The following is a 16,478-nucleotide window of genomic DNA, read 5'->3' as shown; positions in this document are numbered from 1 at the left end:
TACAAGACATTTATACCGCAATCCCAATAAACAAAGGTTAACTTAAGAGCTCTTCTCCTTTGCCTGGGCTTGCGAGTTGAGCTCTGCCTGTTGACCATCCTTAGCAGCCTCTGTGGCTTCAGCGCTCTGCGTTGAGCTATCTTCCTTGTCATCAATGTCCTCAATGTCCTTAGGCGCAGCAACGCCCTTCTCCTCGTTCTCGCTGTTCTGCTCGTTTTCCTCCTCAATGAGCTCTTCCTGCTCCTTGATAACCTCCAGACGCTGCTTGTTGGTGGCGGCACCCTCGGCGTTGTGCACCTCGAGCTCGATCTCGTGGTACAGCTCCTCGGGGATACTCGAGAGGACGGACTGCAGGGCCTCGATCTGGGAAGACATCTCGGCCTCCTTGCCGCCCTGCGCGTACACGTATGCGTTGCTTAGAACGAGAAGAGTAGAGGGAACACCCTGCTTAAGACGGAGGTCCAGCCACATCGACATGTCTTCGCGGAGGCGAGCGGGGGAGACGCCGTGGGTGCGGATACCACGGGAGGCAGAAGCCATTTGCAATTCGGGAACGGAGAGCGACTCGACGCCCTCGTAGAAGATCGCGCGGTCGTCACGCTTGATCTGGCGCATACGGTGGCGGATGTTGTAACGGAGCATGGCGTCAGTACCGAACGAGTTCAGGTTCATGTACTTGCAAATGCCAACAAGCTGCGGACGGGACAGGTTGTCCAGCGTCAAGTCATCCTTGAAGATCTTGCAGACCTTGATGACATCCTGAGTCGACGGAGACTCGCCGGTGGACCGGATCTTCCTGAAGAAGTCGGCAAACTCCTCGTTTCTGAGTGTCGTCGCAGTCACGGGGAGACCGGTCTCCTTCAATGTGTTCTTCAAGAAACTAGACACCTCCTTCCGCGTCGAGCTAAGACTAAGCGCCTTGGTCTCGCGCACCTTTGGACCCTCGTAGGTACTGGGGAGCATGTTGGGGAACAACTTCAAAGCGATGGGCAGCAGCAATTCCGCAAAGGGAATAATGACGAACATCGAGAACGGGACCAACCGACCCAAGTCCCTCGTCGTTCTTTGGAGCTGCAACCCGTTAGCCGAACCGAATGCCAGAAGACCAAGCCAACAAAACCAACCTGACGGTGCTCTCTCCGAGTCAACTCATACCCTCGCGCCATCTTCAACGCCAGCCTCGAACTAATCCTAACCTCCGTACCCAGCAGCTTAGTCCCATCCCAATAATGCTGGACCTCCTTCTTAATCTTCTGCCCGATCGTCAACTTCTTCTCCTTCTTCTCCGACACCTTCTTATCCTCGTCGGCCTTCACAATCTCTGATTCCCTAGTGTCGCCACTCTTTGCAGGCGCGGTAGGTGCCTTATCCGCATTCTGCACGTCCTTGGTCTGCGACTCTTCCTTCTGAATCGGCTTCTTGGCCTGTCCCGCGTTGAACCCAGGGGGCGGGAAAGGCTCCGACGATGTAGAATTGGATGTCGAGTGCTCGGTAGCGTATCCGCGAGTCTGGGGGACTAGGAGAGCCAGCGCTGTGACATGCGAGGGGAGGCCTCTGGCGTTGAATCGGAGGTTTGCGGTCGATGCGGCGCCCAATGCACCGCTGGCGAGACGGGTGCGAGCTGCATTTCATGTAAAACCAAACAATTAGCCATTGACCAAACCGAAAGTATGTAAAAAAGCATTGAAAAAGGTGCCAAGACGCTGTGTTTCAATGATAAATATATTTATTATTATGGGCCAAGCAAACCACGGGGACACCCACACGCCAGATTCGGCCGTAATACAGCATGGCTGCGGACCAGTCTACTCGACCTCAAGGCGACGGACATGGCGGAAGTCTGGAGATGCTCGAGAAAGCGAGCAAGAAAGGATATGGAGGAACAAGAATATGGCAATGGATCACAATAAGCAGGTTTTCATGAACAACAATTCTGCAAACGCATAAAATGGGGGTTGAGGTGTCGTAATGTCATCGTCTTCTCCGGGACTGCACGAGGCTGCAGTCAGTCACGTGATCTCTAGCGGAAGTCGCGGTCGGAAGAATCATATCGAAGACGGTCAAGGCGCGGTTCTAGAAGGCGATCGCCCAGTTTAATTCGACTGTATTCATCCTTGCAGGAGAGGCTATACAATAGAATTCGTTATACCAACAGTGCTAGAGCTGATTCAAATACAATCGAACTTCAAAGAAAAAACTTGCGACGGCATAATTCATAGTTCAGTATAAATCGTATCATGTTCACGCTTGCAAAAACCAGGGACAGGTTGACAGAAAAGGAAAAATTAAGGAGGGCACCCAGGAAAAGTGCCCTGGGTATCATCGTTCGACTGAAGTCGAGTGTATCGCTTGAGCAAAAAAACCAAATCGTGTATATCATTTACTTCCTCTCGCGCACCATAGAGTCGTTACCGTTTACTTCCTGCGCGCCAGTCGAAGCAGCAACAGCATCCAAGGGAGGAATGCGGTCAATGCTGGCCTTGTCAGACGCAACCTGGGCGAGGGTGGCCGGTCCATTGCCATTCTGGGCCACCAGTGGTGTCATGAGTGGACTGTTGAGCGCTTCTGGAGAAGATTGCCAGCGTGCGACGTCTTTCTTCAGTTCTTCGAGTTCCTTCTGGAACCGCTTTCCGAAAACGTCGAGATAGTAGGTTGCGCCATTATGAATACTCCAGACGAACACCGCCATCAAGAACCCAGCACTGGCCCATCGGTACCAGAACCAAAGGGGACACGGGAGCATTGTCACGAGTGCATAGGAGTACTGGATCAACATGAAAGCAACCGATTGAAGAGATTCAGGGAGGCTCAAAACGAGCTTGCCAATCCAAGCATTCGCGTACGACTTGCGAAGCCAAGTAAAGCTGGTTGGTCGACCTGCGGCAATCTGCTCGGCACGACGTACTGTGATCAACAAGTGATAGGCTATCTGCCAGATGAGATACGGGACAGTAGCCCAGATAACCATATCACCAAGCGAATAGTGCTCTGGTGAGCCAGGCTCGCTATATTTGATGGCATAGATTGCCGGGAACCTCTCCTTCAGCATCTCCGCAGAAGTCAAGTGGACGAGGCAGTGCAACGAAACAGGCGGCATGATATGGATAAAGAGACTGCAGAAGCACCGTCAGAAAAGAATATCATAAAATACCGACGATGGAAACTTACCTGACGACTTTGTCCATGCTATGGAAGACCAGCGAGTTCCGCCACATTGCAATCGCAACCGCGTTGTTCCCGAAGACCAAGCAAAACGTGCTAATGAACAGTCGCTTTGACTGCGGGAACACCCAGAAACTCAGCATGCACATCAGATTGACGAAGTAGCAGAGATCTGCCAGGAAATAGTGGTATCCCTTCTTGTGATACCGGTAGTATCGAATCGGCATGAAGTAAATCAGCTGGACACTGAACCAGATGTAAAAGTATTCCGGATACGCTCCAACCAGGTAGCCACTAATGAAGATGTTGAGGACACCCGCGATAAACGAGATCTTCTCACGCAGGCTCACCGTCGCCGCCGCATTCCACTGCTTCCCCAATCGCTCCACACCAACCCTCATGCGACGGCGGTACCTGTCAAGCTGTTCATCTGCCGTCGGAACACGCCTCTTCCATTCTTTGACCACTTGGTCTTTCGCATTCATCGAAGTAGACTTCAGTCTCTCGCGTTGTTTGTTCACTCTTTCCTTCTGCGCATTGATAGCCTGCTGCCATTTCTCCAGGCGATGCGGCAGAGAGAAGGTATCCAACAGATCGAAGATCGAAAGCTTGTCAAGCGGAGGGAAGGTCTCCCAGTCCTCCTGGTACGAGCTGCTGTTGTTGGAAAACGAGGCATTGCGCGACAGTCTGGGCGAGGCAGGTGGCGAGATAGACCTGGTGCTCACAGATGCTAGATCTTCCGTATCAAGAAGGGGGTCGTCGTCCATTGCGGTCGCCTCCAACTCCGGGGACAACGCAGCCACCGATGGCTCCGACTGGCGACTCTGGAAATAACCAGTGTCCTCCATGATGAGTTTCTGTTGGAAGGAGAAGATGGTAGGGCCGTCCCGGTGGTTGGGATAAGGACGACTGAGAAAGCGGCTAAACGTCAGCATCCCCATTGTCAAAGAATTGCTCGCTGTTCTTCTTCACACAAAAGAAAGACAAGAGGCATGAGAAGAAACAAGAAGCCCTCTGGAACGAGGACACACCAAGGGTGTTCCCTGCGCATTTATTTGTTTGTTCCACCGAACCGACAAGCACACCCTCCAAGAGTCACGCAAAGTCACGCACCTTTTTTTGAATCGTCAAAAGATCTCCGACAAAGTTTGGTTTCGAATCGCAAACGGCAGGTGGTCAGACACAATCCTCCAGTATCATTCAAAGCCCAGAACGCATGGTTTTTGTCGGGGAGCGACCAGAATCAATCAAATCGACAACGTGCGCTCATCCAAGGCGGTGCGGCGGTCGCTGGCTGCTCTGTTGGGGATGCGTGTCTCCATCGGAGTATTCTATTGGCTACAACAGGGATGATCCGCGACCGGGGTTTTGCAGGCAGTCTTTATGCCTTGCTGCCTGGACTATGAGGCAGAAACGGAAATCAGCACGTTTGGATCAGCCCTATCGGACCAGAGACTTTAATTACTTTGACCAATGCTTTGTACAAGAAAATGACTGGTGCCTCTCAGCTGGGGCTATACAATAGCTGCAGCTCACAACTGCAGCCAGTGCCGCCTAGTCTGCATTAGCAACAGGAACATCTGCGGTGATTACGGATGTACAGAGGCTTACCAGCGAAGCATTAAATCCCTCTGCTACTTTGATATCCAATATCCTTCTCTTAGGAGGCTTGGGATACCAAGTATACTGCCGAGGAGCAGATCCTAAAGAATCGTTTTTCACCGTGCTCTCCCGTATATCGGCCACCTTGATCTCCCCCACAAGCATCTCCCAGATATAGATAGACTCCTTGGACACCTGGCGCACATGTACAGTTGCTTGTTTATCCTGCTCATATTTTGCTGTCTCCGTAGCCGCATTCTGTACGATCATGTCGAATGTCCCGTAATGTATCGACATGGAAAACTCGACGAGGTTGTCTTTCTTCCCATCCGTTCCTGGTAATCGTACTCTCAGCGGCCGTGAGATTCCAATTACCCTGTATAACTCGAATAAGGTAATCTGGAGCCATCGCAAAATTGACGACCGGTCCGCTCGCCGTGTTTCTTCCCTGCCATTGCGAAGACGGTCGAACCGTCGTCGCTGTCTTTGATGATCTGGTCTTCCGGAGAGAGATCACCGCATTTTGGCTTGATAATGAGATTAGTTTCTGCTGCTGCGATGTGTTCTGGTCGGACGGCAATGAGGAATGGTGGCTGCGAAAGGGGAGTATTTCCTCCAACCATGATGCAGAAAGTGTTGATGAGTCTACCGGAAAGATAGAGGTGGTGACTGATATAATCAAAAATGTTGCCGGTCGTGGTACTAGTTAGTCCTTTCTCGTTTAAATCGGGCGTTAATTTTTGCACAGCCGCTAGATCGCCTCTAGCCTTGATACAGACCCCACTTTAAATGCCCTGGTGTAAATACAACTGCACGTCCAAGATCGCAATCTCAGGCACTTGACTAGTGAGGTCATGTTGAACCACACATACCAAAAATATTTCCGCCATGACTCTAGGCACTTCCGAAAACATCCACCATCCACTTCACAGCTTCCAGAAGTCCGACTCAATCTGCACAAGGCAGCAGATCTGCATTGGTTCCAACAGCTCACACGAGTCACAAATAAGTACAAGCGACAAGCGGCAATGGTCCTCGCAGCCCTCCCTCGAGAGGTAATCTTTTCAATATCAAAGTAACTTCAAGAGTGCGATGTCAACGCTCTCTCTCAGACAAATGTTCATCTCTAAGGCCTGTTGAGTGAGGTTCTGTACCAGCGAAATGTCAAGACTTCGCAGGGCGCGGGCGCTTGGCGGGGTATCGACCAGGGTAATGCGGATTCTCTTATGAAGTTCATTGCGTATGGCCTAGATATTCATGGCGGTGGGCAGCTGTCGAATTTCGCGGTGAACAGGGTGCTCGTCGGTGATGACACTATAACGGTTTGAAGAGAACGAGGAAGAGAGAGAGAGAGAGAAACAAAAGAAGAGGCAGCTGGAGAGGAAAAGGAAGAGAGAGACAAAAGCGAAGATGAAGAAGATTGGGAGGTAATAGAATATGTGGAAGAGATGAGCAAAGAGAACGAGACAAGCGAAGAAGGGAAAACAGAAGAGTACGTGTTTAAATTCGTGGCTGGCACGGTTGGCGTAGGGATGTCGGGTCCTGGCAGCTGAGTTAGACCATACGACCAAACAGTACCATGGCACGGGATAGTTTTGAATTGTGCTATGTAAACATGTTAAGCTTAGAATAGGATAGGACAAAGACAGACAGAAATGATATTTCCCGTAGCATTCTTCGGAATGTTCAGCACAAGATCCTCTTCTGGTCAAATTTGGACCGGAATAGCGCTCACTTAGAAAATAGGAAGAAAAGAGGCTTACCGCGTTCCCACCATGATCCATCACAACTAGCCCAGAATCCCTCCAATTGTTGGCTCCAATAGCCATGGAGACCAGTGGAATGTCAAGTACGAAGGAACACTGCGAGTGTCTGAACGGAATAAGTGAAAGATAGGAGATACAATTTCAGTAGGCTAGTGATTCCAGTCATAAGAGTACAGTGTGATATACTCCAATATTACTCTATGGTATAGTATATAGATTTAATTTATGCCCGAAAATTCCCGTAGGAATCCAGGTAGGCTGGATTGTAAAATAAATCGTTCTCTATGATGATGGCACGCCTTATCAATTAGGGTTATATCTCAGTCATCACCGGACAATATTAAAACTTGAATGGTAAGAAATGAAAAAATAATAGTAATCAAGGGCAGCCAGCTGGGTGCATCCGTGCAGAAGCGATAGGAAATAGTTGTGATGTGTCTGTTTGGGCTGCGATATAGAGCTCTTTGCAGTAAATGGTTGGGGATAATTGGGGCGCTAAGATCGCCCAAGTTGATACATACTCATCCGACCTAGCTTGGCGCCGAAGGAAAATACCAAACCTGCATGGTGGCCGAATGAAAACGTGGTTTCATAATGGCTTTAGCCATCATTAGCTGCGGCGGCCATTTCAAGGTCGCGCGGCTCGACCCTTTGCATGAGTTAGAATTCTGCATTTACCGGCTTTGAGAGGAGTCACTTACTTCTTCAGGGCGGGGATCCAAAGCTTCCCCAGGTCCCCAACTGGCAAGTTGAACGGGAATCCCATGGCATCAAAAAGCTGGACAATGAGTAGGTAGAATCCAAATATACTGGCAGTAAAAAGAGAAGCCCCGGCACCCTAGGGATATCAAATTAGATCTTTTGAATGCTTTTTCTGTCTCACAATGGAAAGGGCTGAGCAAGCACGGCACTCACTATCACGCATCGATTACCGACCACGGCATCCCCAAGACCTAGCCGCCAGTACGCGGACGACAACAACAGGAAAACCAAGAGAAGAGACAGAAATATCAGTGTATACACAACATTGGTGCGTGTCGCGCAGATCATGAAAATAAACATCAGGACTGCCATGGATATGAAGAGGAACGCTGTTATTTTCAGTTAGAATCACCGATCAGGGTTGACGAGGGACACTGGAAATATGCACTTACCATAGGTATTCATGAAGTCAGTACTCAGAAGTCCGGCATCTGTATCGGTAGTAGAGGGGGAATAAGGAGCTTTCGGTATGTGAGAATAACTCCATTATAGTCAGAAGGGAGACGGGATAAACAGACCAGCTGAGTTGAAGGCGGGAATCATTGTAGCCGCAAAGGCGAACCAGAATCCACCTATTTCATGTCAGTAGGGACGACCAAGGCGTGGGAGTTTCGATCAATGCTGGCGAACTTACCGATGGTACCGAATACAACACAGGGAAACGTGTTGCCAAGCACAAACTCGAGAACACTAGTTATGAGTAACAAAAGACCACCAAGAAAGATGATAGGGCCGCTGTTCCATTGATTAGATCAGGGACGAGATCGTGGATCTTGAATTATTCCTTACGTAAATGCAATCCCATTTCCACTGGCTCCTCTCCAGGCCATCAAGCAACACGAGAGGGGGGTGGTGGTGATAACGAAGCCCCCCAGAGCTCTGTGATTGGGTTGTATGGTTAACCAGAGCTCACATCGAGGCCCAATGACCCAAATGGATGCCAATACAAGGAACTTACAAGGGCGTCGGATTTCCCACTTGTTTGGCCAATGGTGGCTGGCGGCGCGTCATTGGGGTCAGGTACAGCCTCTCAAATTGCTCGGCCGTCAGTGCCACCGATGTAGGGACTGTAGACAGTCCATACATTGGGCTCTCCTCGTTGTGTGAAGCAGCCTTTGGTTCGCCATTATAATTGATGTCACCGACCATTTTGCCGTCCTCGATTTCGGGCTTGAAATGGAAGAATGTAGGTATAGCAGATCGCGGAGAGGGAATTGATGTGCTTTGGGAGCTTTGAGTTGCCATTGCGTCGACTGCTTTTCTTATGTTGCCAGCAACAACTCGTCACTCTACGCCATCAAACGCCCACATACGTTTTGATAGGATGCGGTAGACAGGAAGAAGACACCGACTCTGGCGCCAATACCGCTGAGTTGACAAGCATCTGGTCCCGGTCGAACGGAGTTTAGTGGGCGTCATAATCTGAAGTCTAACATTGGTGATTGCTGTATTGGCTAGAGCCTTCATCTGACGTGGCATGGCCACGCCAAGGGGCAATTTGCATGCAATACAAGGACCCCTTTCTTGGACAGGATAATGACCACCTCCGCATTTCAAGATTGAGTTCAAAAGAAAATTTCGATCACGGGAAGCTTGACCTAGCTTCCTCATCCCCGAACCAATCAATGGGTTCAAGTAGCGTGTACGGAATGACTGACGATCACGGGTGACGCCTGTCATGCGGGGTAGCTAAGAGGCTAAATTACCATTCGGATGATCAATGCTCGCAAGAATGAGGTTGGCTACCTGACAGGCAGAGACTATGGGGGGGGGAAGAACTAAGACCAATAGGAAAGTATCCGCCGGTCCTTCTCGCCCCTGGCGAGGGGGGAATAGCCTTTCCGCAATGGCTAACGGTCCGATAGTTCCCGCGTCTGGTAACTCGCATATTCCCGTGGTCAAAGGGTCGAAGATTGTCGGGGAGGGACCGATGGATGCTGTCTGTCCCGAGTGGCTCTCCAGTATTATGTTGAACACGGCGAGCGACAGTGCTCCCATACAACGAAGAATTATACATCTAGATTCCTTTGCAGGCCAAATACAATCAATTATCTCATGAAGATATGAGAGAAGCTCTATAATAATTCATATAATTCATTGTCAACACTTTAGTGGGATACTCGCATGGAGCCGGCCGAAGATAGTCCAACCGGGGCAGTGTGTTACTTTACCATATCATGGGGTTGAATGGAAATAAAATTCCGCTCAGTGACAAACGACATTTTATAGTCCACTAACTGCTTAAACGACCTTAACCAATTAAATCATATTCAAAGGAATCGTGTGCTACAGGTGCATTGCATCCCTATTGAAGGGTTGAGCAGAGTAATTCCAAACTCCCCAGATATCATTCTTCCACGAAACACAACAGACAATAAAAAAAAAAAAAGTGAGAGAGAGGGACCCGGAAAAGTAAAATCCGCTGAAATAGTTGCCTATTCAGCTTAACTGTCGCTAACACGGACGCGAACCGTCTTCACCTGCGTGTAGTTGTCCAGCGCGTACGAACCTAGCTCCCGTCCTAACCCTGACTCCTTGAAGCCGCCAAATGGCATCTGGTAGTGAAGCGTATTGTAATTATTGACCCAAACCGTTCTGTACAACGTGTCAGCTGAAGGACCGCGCACACAACGAGATGGGAGGGGAGGAGAGCGGAGGGAAAACATACCCAGCTTTCACGGCATTTGACACACGAAGTGCTGTGTCGATATTCTTAGAGTGAACAGCTGCAGCCAATCCTACATGGCTAATTAGCCACTGTCTGTCAAAAAGAGCAGGGAATTGGGAATACCGTAATTGGTGTCATTGGCCAGTTGGATTGCTTCGGCCTCCGTGCTAAACTTCTGGACGGTACACACAGGGCCGAAAATTTCTTCTTTCACGATACTCATGTTTTCGTTAACTTCGGAGAAGATAGTCGGCTCAATGTAATACCCTGTTGAACCCAAGCGACCGCCGCCGGCAACCACTTTCGCCCCAGCTTTTTTGCCCTCCTCGATGTATTCCATAATACGATCGAATTGCAACTGCGAAACCTGGGGACCTTGAAACGTCTCGGAGCTCATGGGATTGCCAACTTTGTTCTGCCGGGCACGTTGACCGAACTTCTCCAGGAACTGGTCGTAAACTGACTCGTGCACCAGGACGCGGGATCCAGCACAGCAGCATTGGCCATGGTTAAAGTAAATTCCGAAATTCACCCATGTAATCGCATCCTCCAAATCGGCATCCGGGAAGACGATATTCGGGGACTTACCCCCAAGTTCCAAAGTAACCTTTTTGAGGTTACTTTTGGCTGCCGTTTGGAGGATCTGCCGGCCCACCATTGTAGACCCAGTAAATGCAACCTTGTCAATGTCCATGTGAGCGGCGATGGCGGCCCCAGCAGTCTTTCCAAATCCTGAAATGATGTTAATTACTCCGGGTGGGAACCCAGCCTCCTTAACTAGTTTGGCAGCATATAGGGCGGATAGCGGAGTCTGCTCCGCGCTCTTCAACACCACAGTGTTCCCGGTTGCAATCGCAGGGCCAATCTTCCATGCCCACATCAACAGTGGGAAGTTCCAGGGGATAACCTGACCACATACTCCCACCGGCTCGTGCCTGGTGTAGGTGAGACTAGCTGAGTCCGTGTCGATAGTTTGCCCATAGATCTTGTCCGCCCAACCGCCATAGTATCGAATGCAGCCTGCAGACGCGGCGACATCTCCTCGGGCCATGCCCACGCCTTTCCCATTATCTATCGCTTCAATAACAGCCAGAGTCTCGGTCTCACGCTCCAATAGCTCTGACAGCCGGGTGAGAAGCTGACCGCGCTTGGAAGGCGTGATTTGCTTCCATTCGCCATCCAGAGCGCTCCTTGCGGCCTGGACGGCAATATCCACGTCTCGTTCGTTGCCTTCATGGACTGCAACAATGGGCTTCTCATCATGAGGGTTGATGGTCTGGAAGGTTTTACCTTCAACGCCCGGGACGAACTCATTGTTGATAAAGCTGCTTGCTGTTTAGCGAACGAGGGTTTGTAAACCATCACTATTGTTTCTGGATACATACAGTCCAGTTGGTTGCTCGTAGGTAAGGGCAGCAGTCTTGATGGTTTGGTACAAAGCCATGGTGTTAAGATGCGGGAGGTAAACGCGGGTAATGATCGTGTTAAAATGAAATGAGGTTCTGTATGTGCAAGGATACAGGCAGTCTGAAGCGTATATTGATAAAATTTGGTTCGAAAGTCTCAAATACTAATGCCATTGCTTCCAATTTATATCTCAATAGGTAGGTCTGCTTTCCTCAGGACCGAAAGCCGGCAACACCGTTTCCGACCCCTGCGGTATCCAACATGGGGACCCGATGGACGACGTATTCATGAATCCGAAGCTTCCCTCTACCCCCCCCCCCCCCCCTCTTCCCTTCCCCTCCACCTTCGCTAATGTGACAGCAGGGATAACGTTCTCGTTGCTCCACAAAAATGAGTATCGAAACTTTTGCCAAAAGTAGGCAATGGCCGGACCCCTCCGCATTCCAAGCAAATACCTTTTTTTTTTTTTTTCTCCCGCAGAACAGCTCGGTCGAAGGGGAAGATCACACCTAGATAAGGCAGCGAGGCTAAGAGCAAAGCCCTTTGATTACAAGCCGTACATTTAGCAGACGAGGTCACTTGACCCTATTTCATTAGTCTTCTGTCGATCACTCGGAGGTTCTTGATAGACGTCACTCCCTGAACGTCCAATGCCCGAAACTCTCCGCAAATGGCCGATCCTTTTGCGGGGTTTTTCATTCCGGGGAAGCTTCGCCCCTACTCAGCCAATAGGCCAGTTGACTTTTCGGCATCTGTGCCATGGCTCGCGGCCGGCCTTTATATAAAGCAGCTGGACCCACTTGGCGTGTTTCTTATATCTACTTGTAGTGTTCTTACAGACAGGGTTTGATATCCGGTCTCTGGTCTCATTGCTTGTCGACAACGCCTAGCGGTCTTGAGTAAAAGCGCCCACTACTAGTTAGTCATAGAACAATAACACGGCGGAATTCCTCATTTCAAACTGATCAAACGGCGGCTATACATGCAATCTTCGCTCTTGGCTCCAACTCTACTCTGCTTCACAGTACTGCCCCATCAACAAAAGTACGGTTTCACTCCTCACACTCCAAAGTAGATACATCCATGGCCCTCAGAAGAACAACAACTCTGAAACGTTTGTGTTTCACGCAATGGGTACTGGTATCGCCATGTAGAGCAAGCACATTATTCCGGGATTTCAAGCACGTATCGTCCAGCAATCTTGCCTTGCTCTAAGTTGTTTGTCAGACCAAAAAAAAAAATATAGAAACATTTCGCAAAAGAGCGGTTGACTTACCCATCAGCTCAAAGATGTGGGGAAGATCCTTCAACGAGGCCTTCTTGAAAGGAGCTTTGATCAAACCCCGTTCGAAGAACTCAATCGCTTCCACACCATCCTGTCGATTGCCGACATAGCTTCCTTTGATACTGATCATGCGGATCACCGTGCTCAGGACGGGGGCTTTGAGGAAGGCGCCAGCAGGTAGGCCAATGGCTACCACCGATCCCCGCGACCGGACATATTCAGTGGCCTGTTGGAAAGGCTTCTCCGAGACTGCCAGAAGAATGACCGCATGAGCCCCGCGGCCTCCTGGAGTCGCATCTCGGACATCAGCGACAACGTCCTTCGATTTGGTGAAGTCAACGAATGCCTGACACAATCCCCCGCGCGCGGTTAGCAATGCGACGACATACTGCTAGACAATCAACCTACCGAGGCGCCCAGTTGCTCGCACATAGCTCGCTTCTCATCCCCGCCATCAATGGCGACTACACAAATGCCCATCGCCTTAGCGTATTGCACCGCCAGGGAGCCCAATCCACCTCCGGCTCCGACAATGGCCACCGTCTGGCCTGAACGCACGCCCGACTCCTTCAGACCCTTGTAGACCGTAATTCCTGCACACAGAACCGGGGCGACAGCATCTAGTGGAGTGTTTGGGGAGAGTTTCGAGGCATGCGCAGCCTTACCGACCGTGTACTGCTGAAAAGTGCCGTCAACTGTGTACCCGGAGAGCGAGCATTGTTCGCACTGGGATTCATCTGTTTGCATGCAAAATTCACAGGAGAGACATGACCCGTTCAGCCACTTGATGCCGGCAGCATCTCCGATGTTAAAACCGTGGACTAATTCGCCCTTCGCCACGACGTGACCCGCCCCTTCATGTCCGCCCACCAGGGGCATCTTGACGGGGAGGGGCCAATCGCCTTTCATAGCATGCAGGTCGGTGTGGCAGACTCCCGAGTAGCGGATTTTGACCAGAATCTCATCAGGCCCGGGCTTGGGGACGGGAATTTGCTTGTAAACCAGAGGACCGCCAGCCTTTTCGGCGACCTGGGCCCATTGCATTTCTGGGATCCACATTTTGATTGGAGTCAGGATAGGTTCTGATATAGAAAAATGATGTTGAAACAGTTTCGAGGTGATGAAGATTGTTCAGAAGATAAGGCACAATGGAACTTGTAGTGTGGGTGAGGTGTTCCAGTCGATCCGGGGTTTTTCCTTTATAGGATTCAGTCACAGCATGCAACCCAACTTTTCCGGGATGCGGCGCATGACGATAATGTATTATCGTGAGTTGCAGGCCTAGAATGCCCTCGAATGCCCTCATTGCTTTCTAGTTCAAGATGGCGGGCATAAGGATCTTGTCGGCGGAACGGAGAACGAATAGTGGTGACAAAAGCAAAAGCAAAGAGAAGCTTGTCTATGCGCAGTGATGGCTAACGAGGTGGTGGAGGGCAAGCCGAGCACAAGATCGTCTGGTCCGGAGCTTACCCAGGATTTCCCCACAAATACACAATCCGGAGAGGTGGGGAGGTCTAGCCATTGGCGAACACCGAACTCATCGGTAGCGTTCTCGCCATGTCCTTTCAAACAAACCGTAATGTGGAACCGAATAGGTAGTTGCACTCGTACGCAATACAAGTATTCTTATCTTCCAGGGCGCACTCCCGATACGCTAACTTCAAACTGCCTGATAAGATGTTTCAAGTACCCAGTCTAGACAGACAAATGAAAACTTCTAAGGTTCCTTTCTACCGAAGCCATCACATCATGTGGACAGAAGAGCGCGTCCAACGGTTGTATCCGTCGCGCTTTGCCATGAATCCTTCCGTTAATCACATTCTGGTTGTGACTTGAAGCTGAGGTGCCTCATTATGTAGAACGAACCGTCTACATGGAGCTAGCTCGAACCTATAAAAAGCCTATGTTATCAATGCAATCTGTCCTTATTGCTTTATGCTTCTTTGCAAGATACCATTATTGCATCTTCCCCCCCCCCAAGCCTTTTTTTTTTTCTCTATCTCTGCATTCACAAGCTCGAGATTTCTCCATATTTGCAATACCGCAATACCACCGTGAACAATGGAGCTAGAGGTGAGAAGACCAATCAATATAATCGCGTTGGATCAATTCTGACGAGCACTTGGCATTTTGTTTTCCAAAGATCAGCATGCCTGCCGACTCGCCTGATTCCAACGGCATTTCCAACTCAGGCAGCAGCCAAGCAGCAGGAGGCATGGCATCCACAGTCCAGATAAATCGTCGCGGAAGGAAAGCTAGAAAAAGCTGTCTCTCTTGCCAGCGATCTCACAGAATGTGTGGTGAGTTGCTCGTTATAGGTGGCTCCTGTACTTCTGGATGTTACCGGTCCCAAAACCACCGCGGCTAAAATGAAGAATGCTGATACATGTTCGAACAGATGATGAGCGGCCATGCGGCATGTGTATTAGACGAGGAATGGGCGATATGTGCTACGACGGGATTCGCAAAAAGCCCAAGTACCTTGAAGAAGTGCCTGGTGCTACAGTTATGGATATCAGACCATCTATCTGCGGCAACAATGTCCCACAAGCAATCCAACACCAAGAACAGCATCAACAGCCGCAGTGGTTTGTGACCCCAGGTGAATACTCAATACTTGAGTCTACTATTCCCAGGAACACTACCAGTGAGCAAAGTCCCTACTGGGAGCTACAAGGAGTGCGCACACAGTCTTCTCATAATTCTGTCAGTAGAGACAAGGGCAATGGTCTGAATAAACCAAACAACCAGCAGCCACTCATTCCAGATGCTGACTTGCTGGATGATGTGACCAATTGCAATCTTTTAAATCAGCAGAATGAAAAGTTGAGCCTCAATTCAGAAATGGGAGATTGTGATATGCATATTGAATGTACATCCAGCACAGGCAGCCCACTTTCATTTGCCATTAAGAGTGGCTGGTCCAGCACTTTCTTTTAAGACTGGTGGAACTTTACCTCTGAAACTGGATTGATTCAATAATGCGAGCGATAAATATGCTGTCTTGTAGTCTGACTGTAACAATAGATTTTGCAAAGCATTGTGCAAGTTCTCGCCTAAGACTATTATTTTTTAAATAAAGAGGAAAGAGTTCCTGTAAAAGGCCGGAAGGCTCTTCCATAAGCCAATCTAGTAACGTGATCCACTACCGAGCTCTGATTAATGCAATACCGCATGTAGCCATTGACTCTACCGTCCTTTGCAGGGTCCAGCGCTGCAGCAAGATAGTTCGACCTGTTGCTTCTATATCTCTATGTGGACCCAGCACAGGCGCGCTCTGTGCCTCAAGTATAAGGCAAAGAACATGTATTCGACTTACACAATCATTTATGTCACGGGGGGTATGCGCTAAATAAAAACTTGTTGGGGATGATCTCAGAATATGCAACGCACAACCTTCCACCCATTGTTGATATAGTATCTACATTCTTGAATTGATATCTCATTTTTGGTTGGGAAATGCGAAGTTGAAAGTGAAGGGACCAACCAGATCAATGAGACAGATACTAGGACGTTTAACATCGGGATGTTCTATCAAGTGCTTTCTGCTATATGAGCGCTTTATATGTTACAGAAAAAACGTATATAGTAACTTAACCCATTTTGAAGGTTGTTTGCGTCTGTTCGACTTAATCGCTACGTCTTTGCTTCCGCAAAACCCTAAAATATAATTGCAACGTGGAAGCTCTAGTTACAACTTGTGCAGATATTAAAAAGATGATGCGGTAAGATACAAAAACATGTTCATTTTGATTAGATCTACACAAAATCTACGGGTTCTGCATTGAGCAAAATTAGGAAAAAGAAAATAAATAACTTAAACAAG

General features: G+C 49.3%; 6 protein-coding genes across 6 annotated transcripts; all 6 read right to left on the bottom strand.

Annotated features, from left to right (window-relative positions):
* Positions 1-42: 42 nt before the first annotated feature.
* MDM28 (MRS7 family protein) lies at positions 43-1,831 on the bottom strand (the record flags this gene model as incomplete). The annotated part of the gene is made up of 3 exons (XM_043282410.1): positions 43-1,071; positions 1,125-1,621; positions 1,765-1,831. The coding sequence occupies 3 exons, from the start codon at positions 1,829-1,831 to the stop codon at positions 43-45; spliced, it is 1,593 nt and encodes a 530-aa protein (XP_043139791.1).
* Positions 1,832-2,380: 549 nt separating this feature from the next.
* ACHE_70111S (glycerophosphocholine acyltransferase) lies at positions 2,381-4,103 on the bottom strand (the record flags this gene model as incomplete). Its single annotated transcript, XM_043282407.1, has 2 exons — positions 2,381-3,113; positions 3,169-4,103. 2 exons carry the CDS (start codon positions 4,101-4,103, stop codon positions 2,381-2,383), a joined length of 1,668 nt encoding a protein of 555 aa, XP_043139790.1.
* Positions 4,104-4,716: 613 nt separating this feature from the next.
* Positions 4,717-5,387, bottom strand: ACHE_70110S (uncharacterized protein; the record flags this gene model as incomplete). The annotated part of the gene is made up of 2 exons (XM_043282406.1): positions 4,717-5,099; positions 5,186-5,387. 2 exons carry the CDS (start codon positions 5,385-5,387, stop codon positions 4,717-4,719), a joined length of 585 nt encoding a protein of 194 aa, XP_043139789.1.
* A 2,397-nt stretch (positions 5,388-7,784) lies between these two features.
* ACHE_70109S (uncharacterized protein) lies at positions 7,785-8,537 on the bottom strand (the record flags this gene model as incomplete). Its single annotated transcript, XM_043282405.1, has 4 exons — positions 7,785-7,864; positions 7,927-8,027; positions 8,082-8,171; positions 8,251-8,537. The coding sequence occupies 4 exons, from the start codon at positions 8,535-8,537 to the stop codon at positions 7,785-7,787; spliced, it is 558 nt and encodes a 185-aa protein (XP_043139788.1).
* Positions 8,538-9,736: 1,199 nt separating this feature from the next.
* Positions 9,737-11,404, bottom strand: ALD5_3 (aldehyde dehydrogenase family protein; the record flags this gene model as incomplete). Its single annotated transcript, XM_043282404.1, has 4 exons — positions 9,737-9,887; positions 9,961-10,030; positions 10,084-11,285; positions 11,346-11,404. The coding sequence occupies 4 exons, from the start codon at positions 11,402-11,404 to the stop codon at positions 9,737-9,739; spliced, it is 1,482 nt and encodes a 493-aa protein (XP_043139787.1).
* A 1,127-nt stretch (positions 11,405-12,531) lies between these two features.
* ADH1_2 (zinc-dependent alcohol dehydrogenase) lies at positions 12,532-13,711 on the bottom strand (the record flags this gene model as incomplete). Its single annotated transcript, XM_043282403.1, has 3 exons — positions 12,532-12,578; positions 12,644-12,998; positions 13,061-13,711. The coding sequence occupies 3 exons, from the start codon at positions 13,709-13,711 to the stop codon at positions 12,532-12,534; spliced, it is 1,053 nt and encodes a 350-aa protein (XP_043139786.1).
* Between the last annotated feature and the right edge of the window lie 2,767 nt (positions 13,712-16,478).

Source organism: Aspergillus chevalieri, chromosome 7 (assembly GCF_016861735.1).
Source record: "Aspergillus chevalieri M1 DNA, chromosome 7, nearly complete sequence".
Lineage (NCBI taxonomy): Eukaryota > Fungi > Ascomycota > Eurotiomycetes > Eurotiales > Aspergillaceae > Aspergillus > Aspergillus chevalieri.
This window is presented reverse-complemented; position numbering and strand designations above follow the sequence as displayed.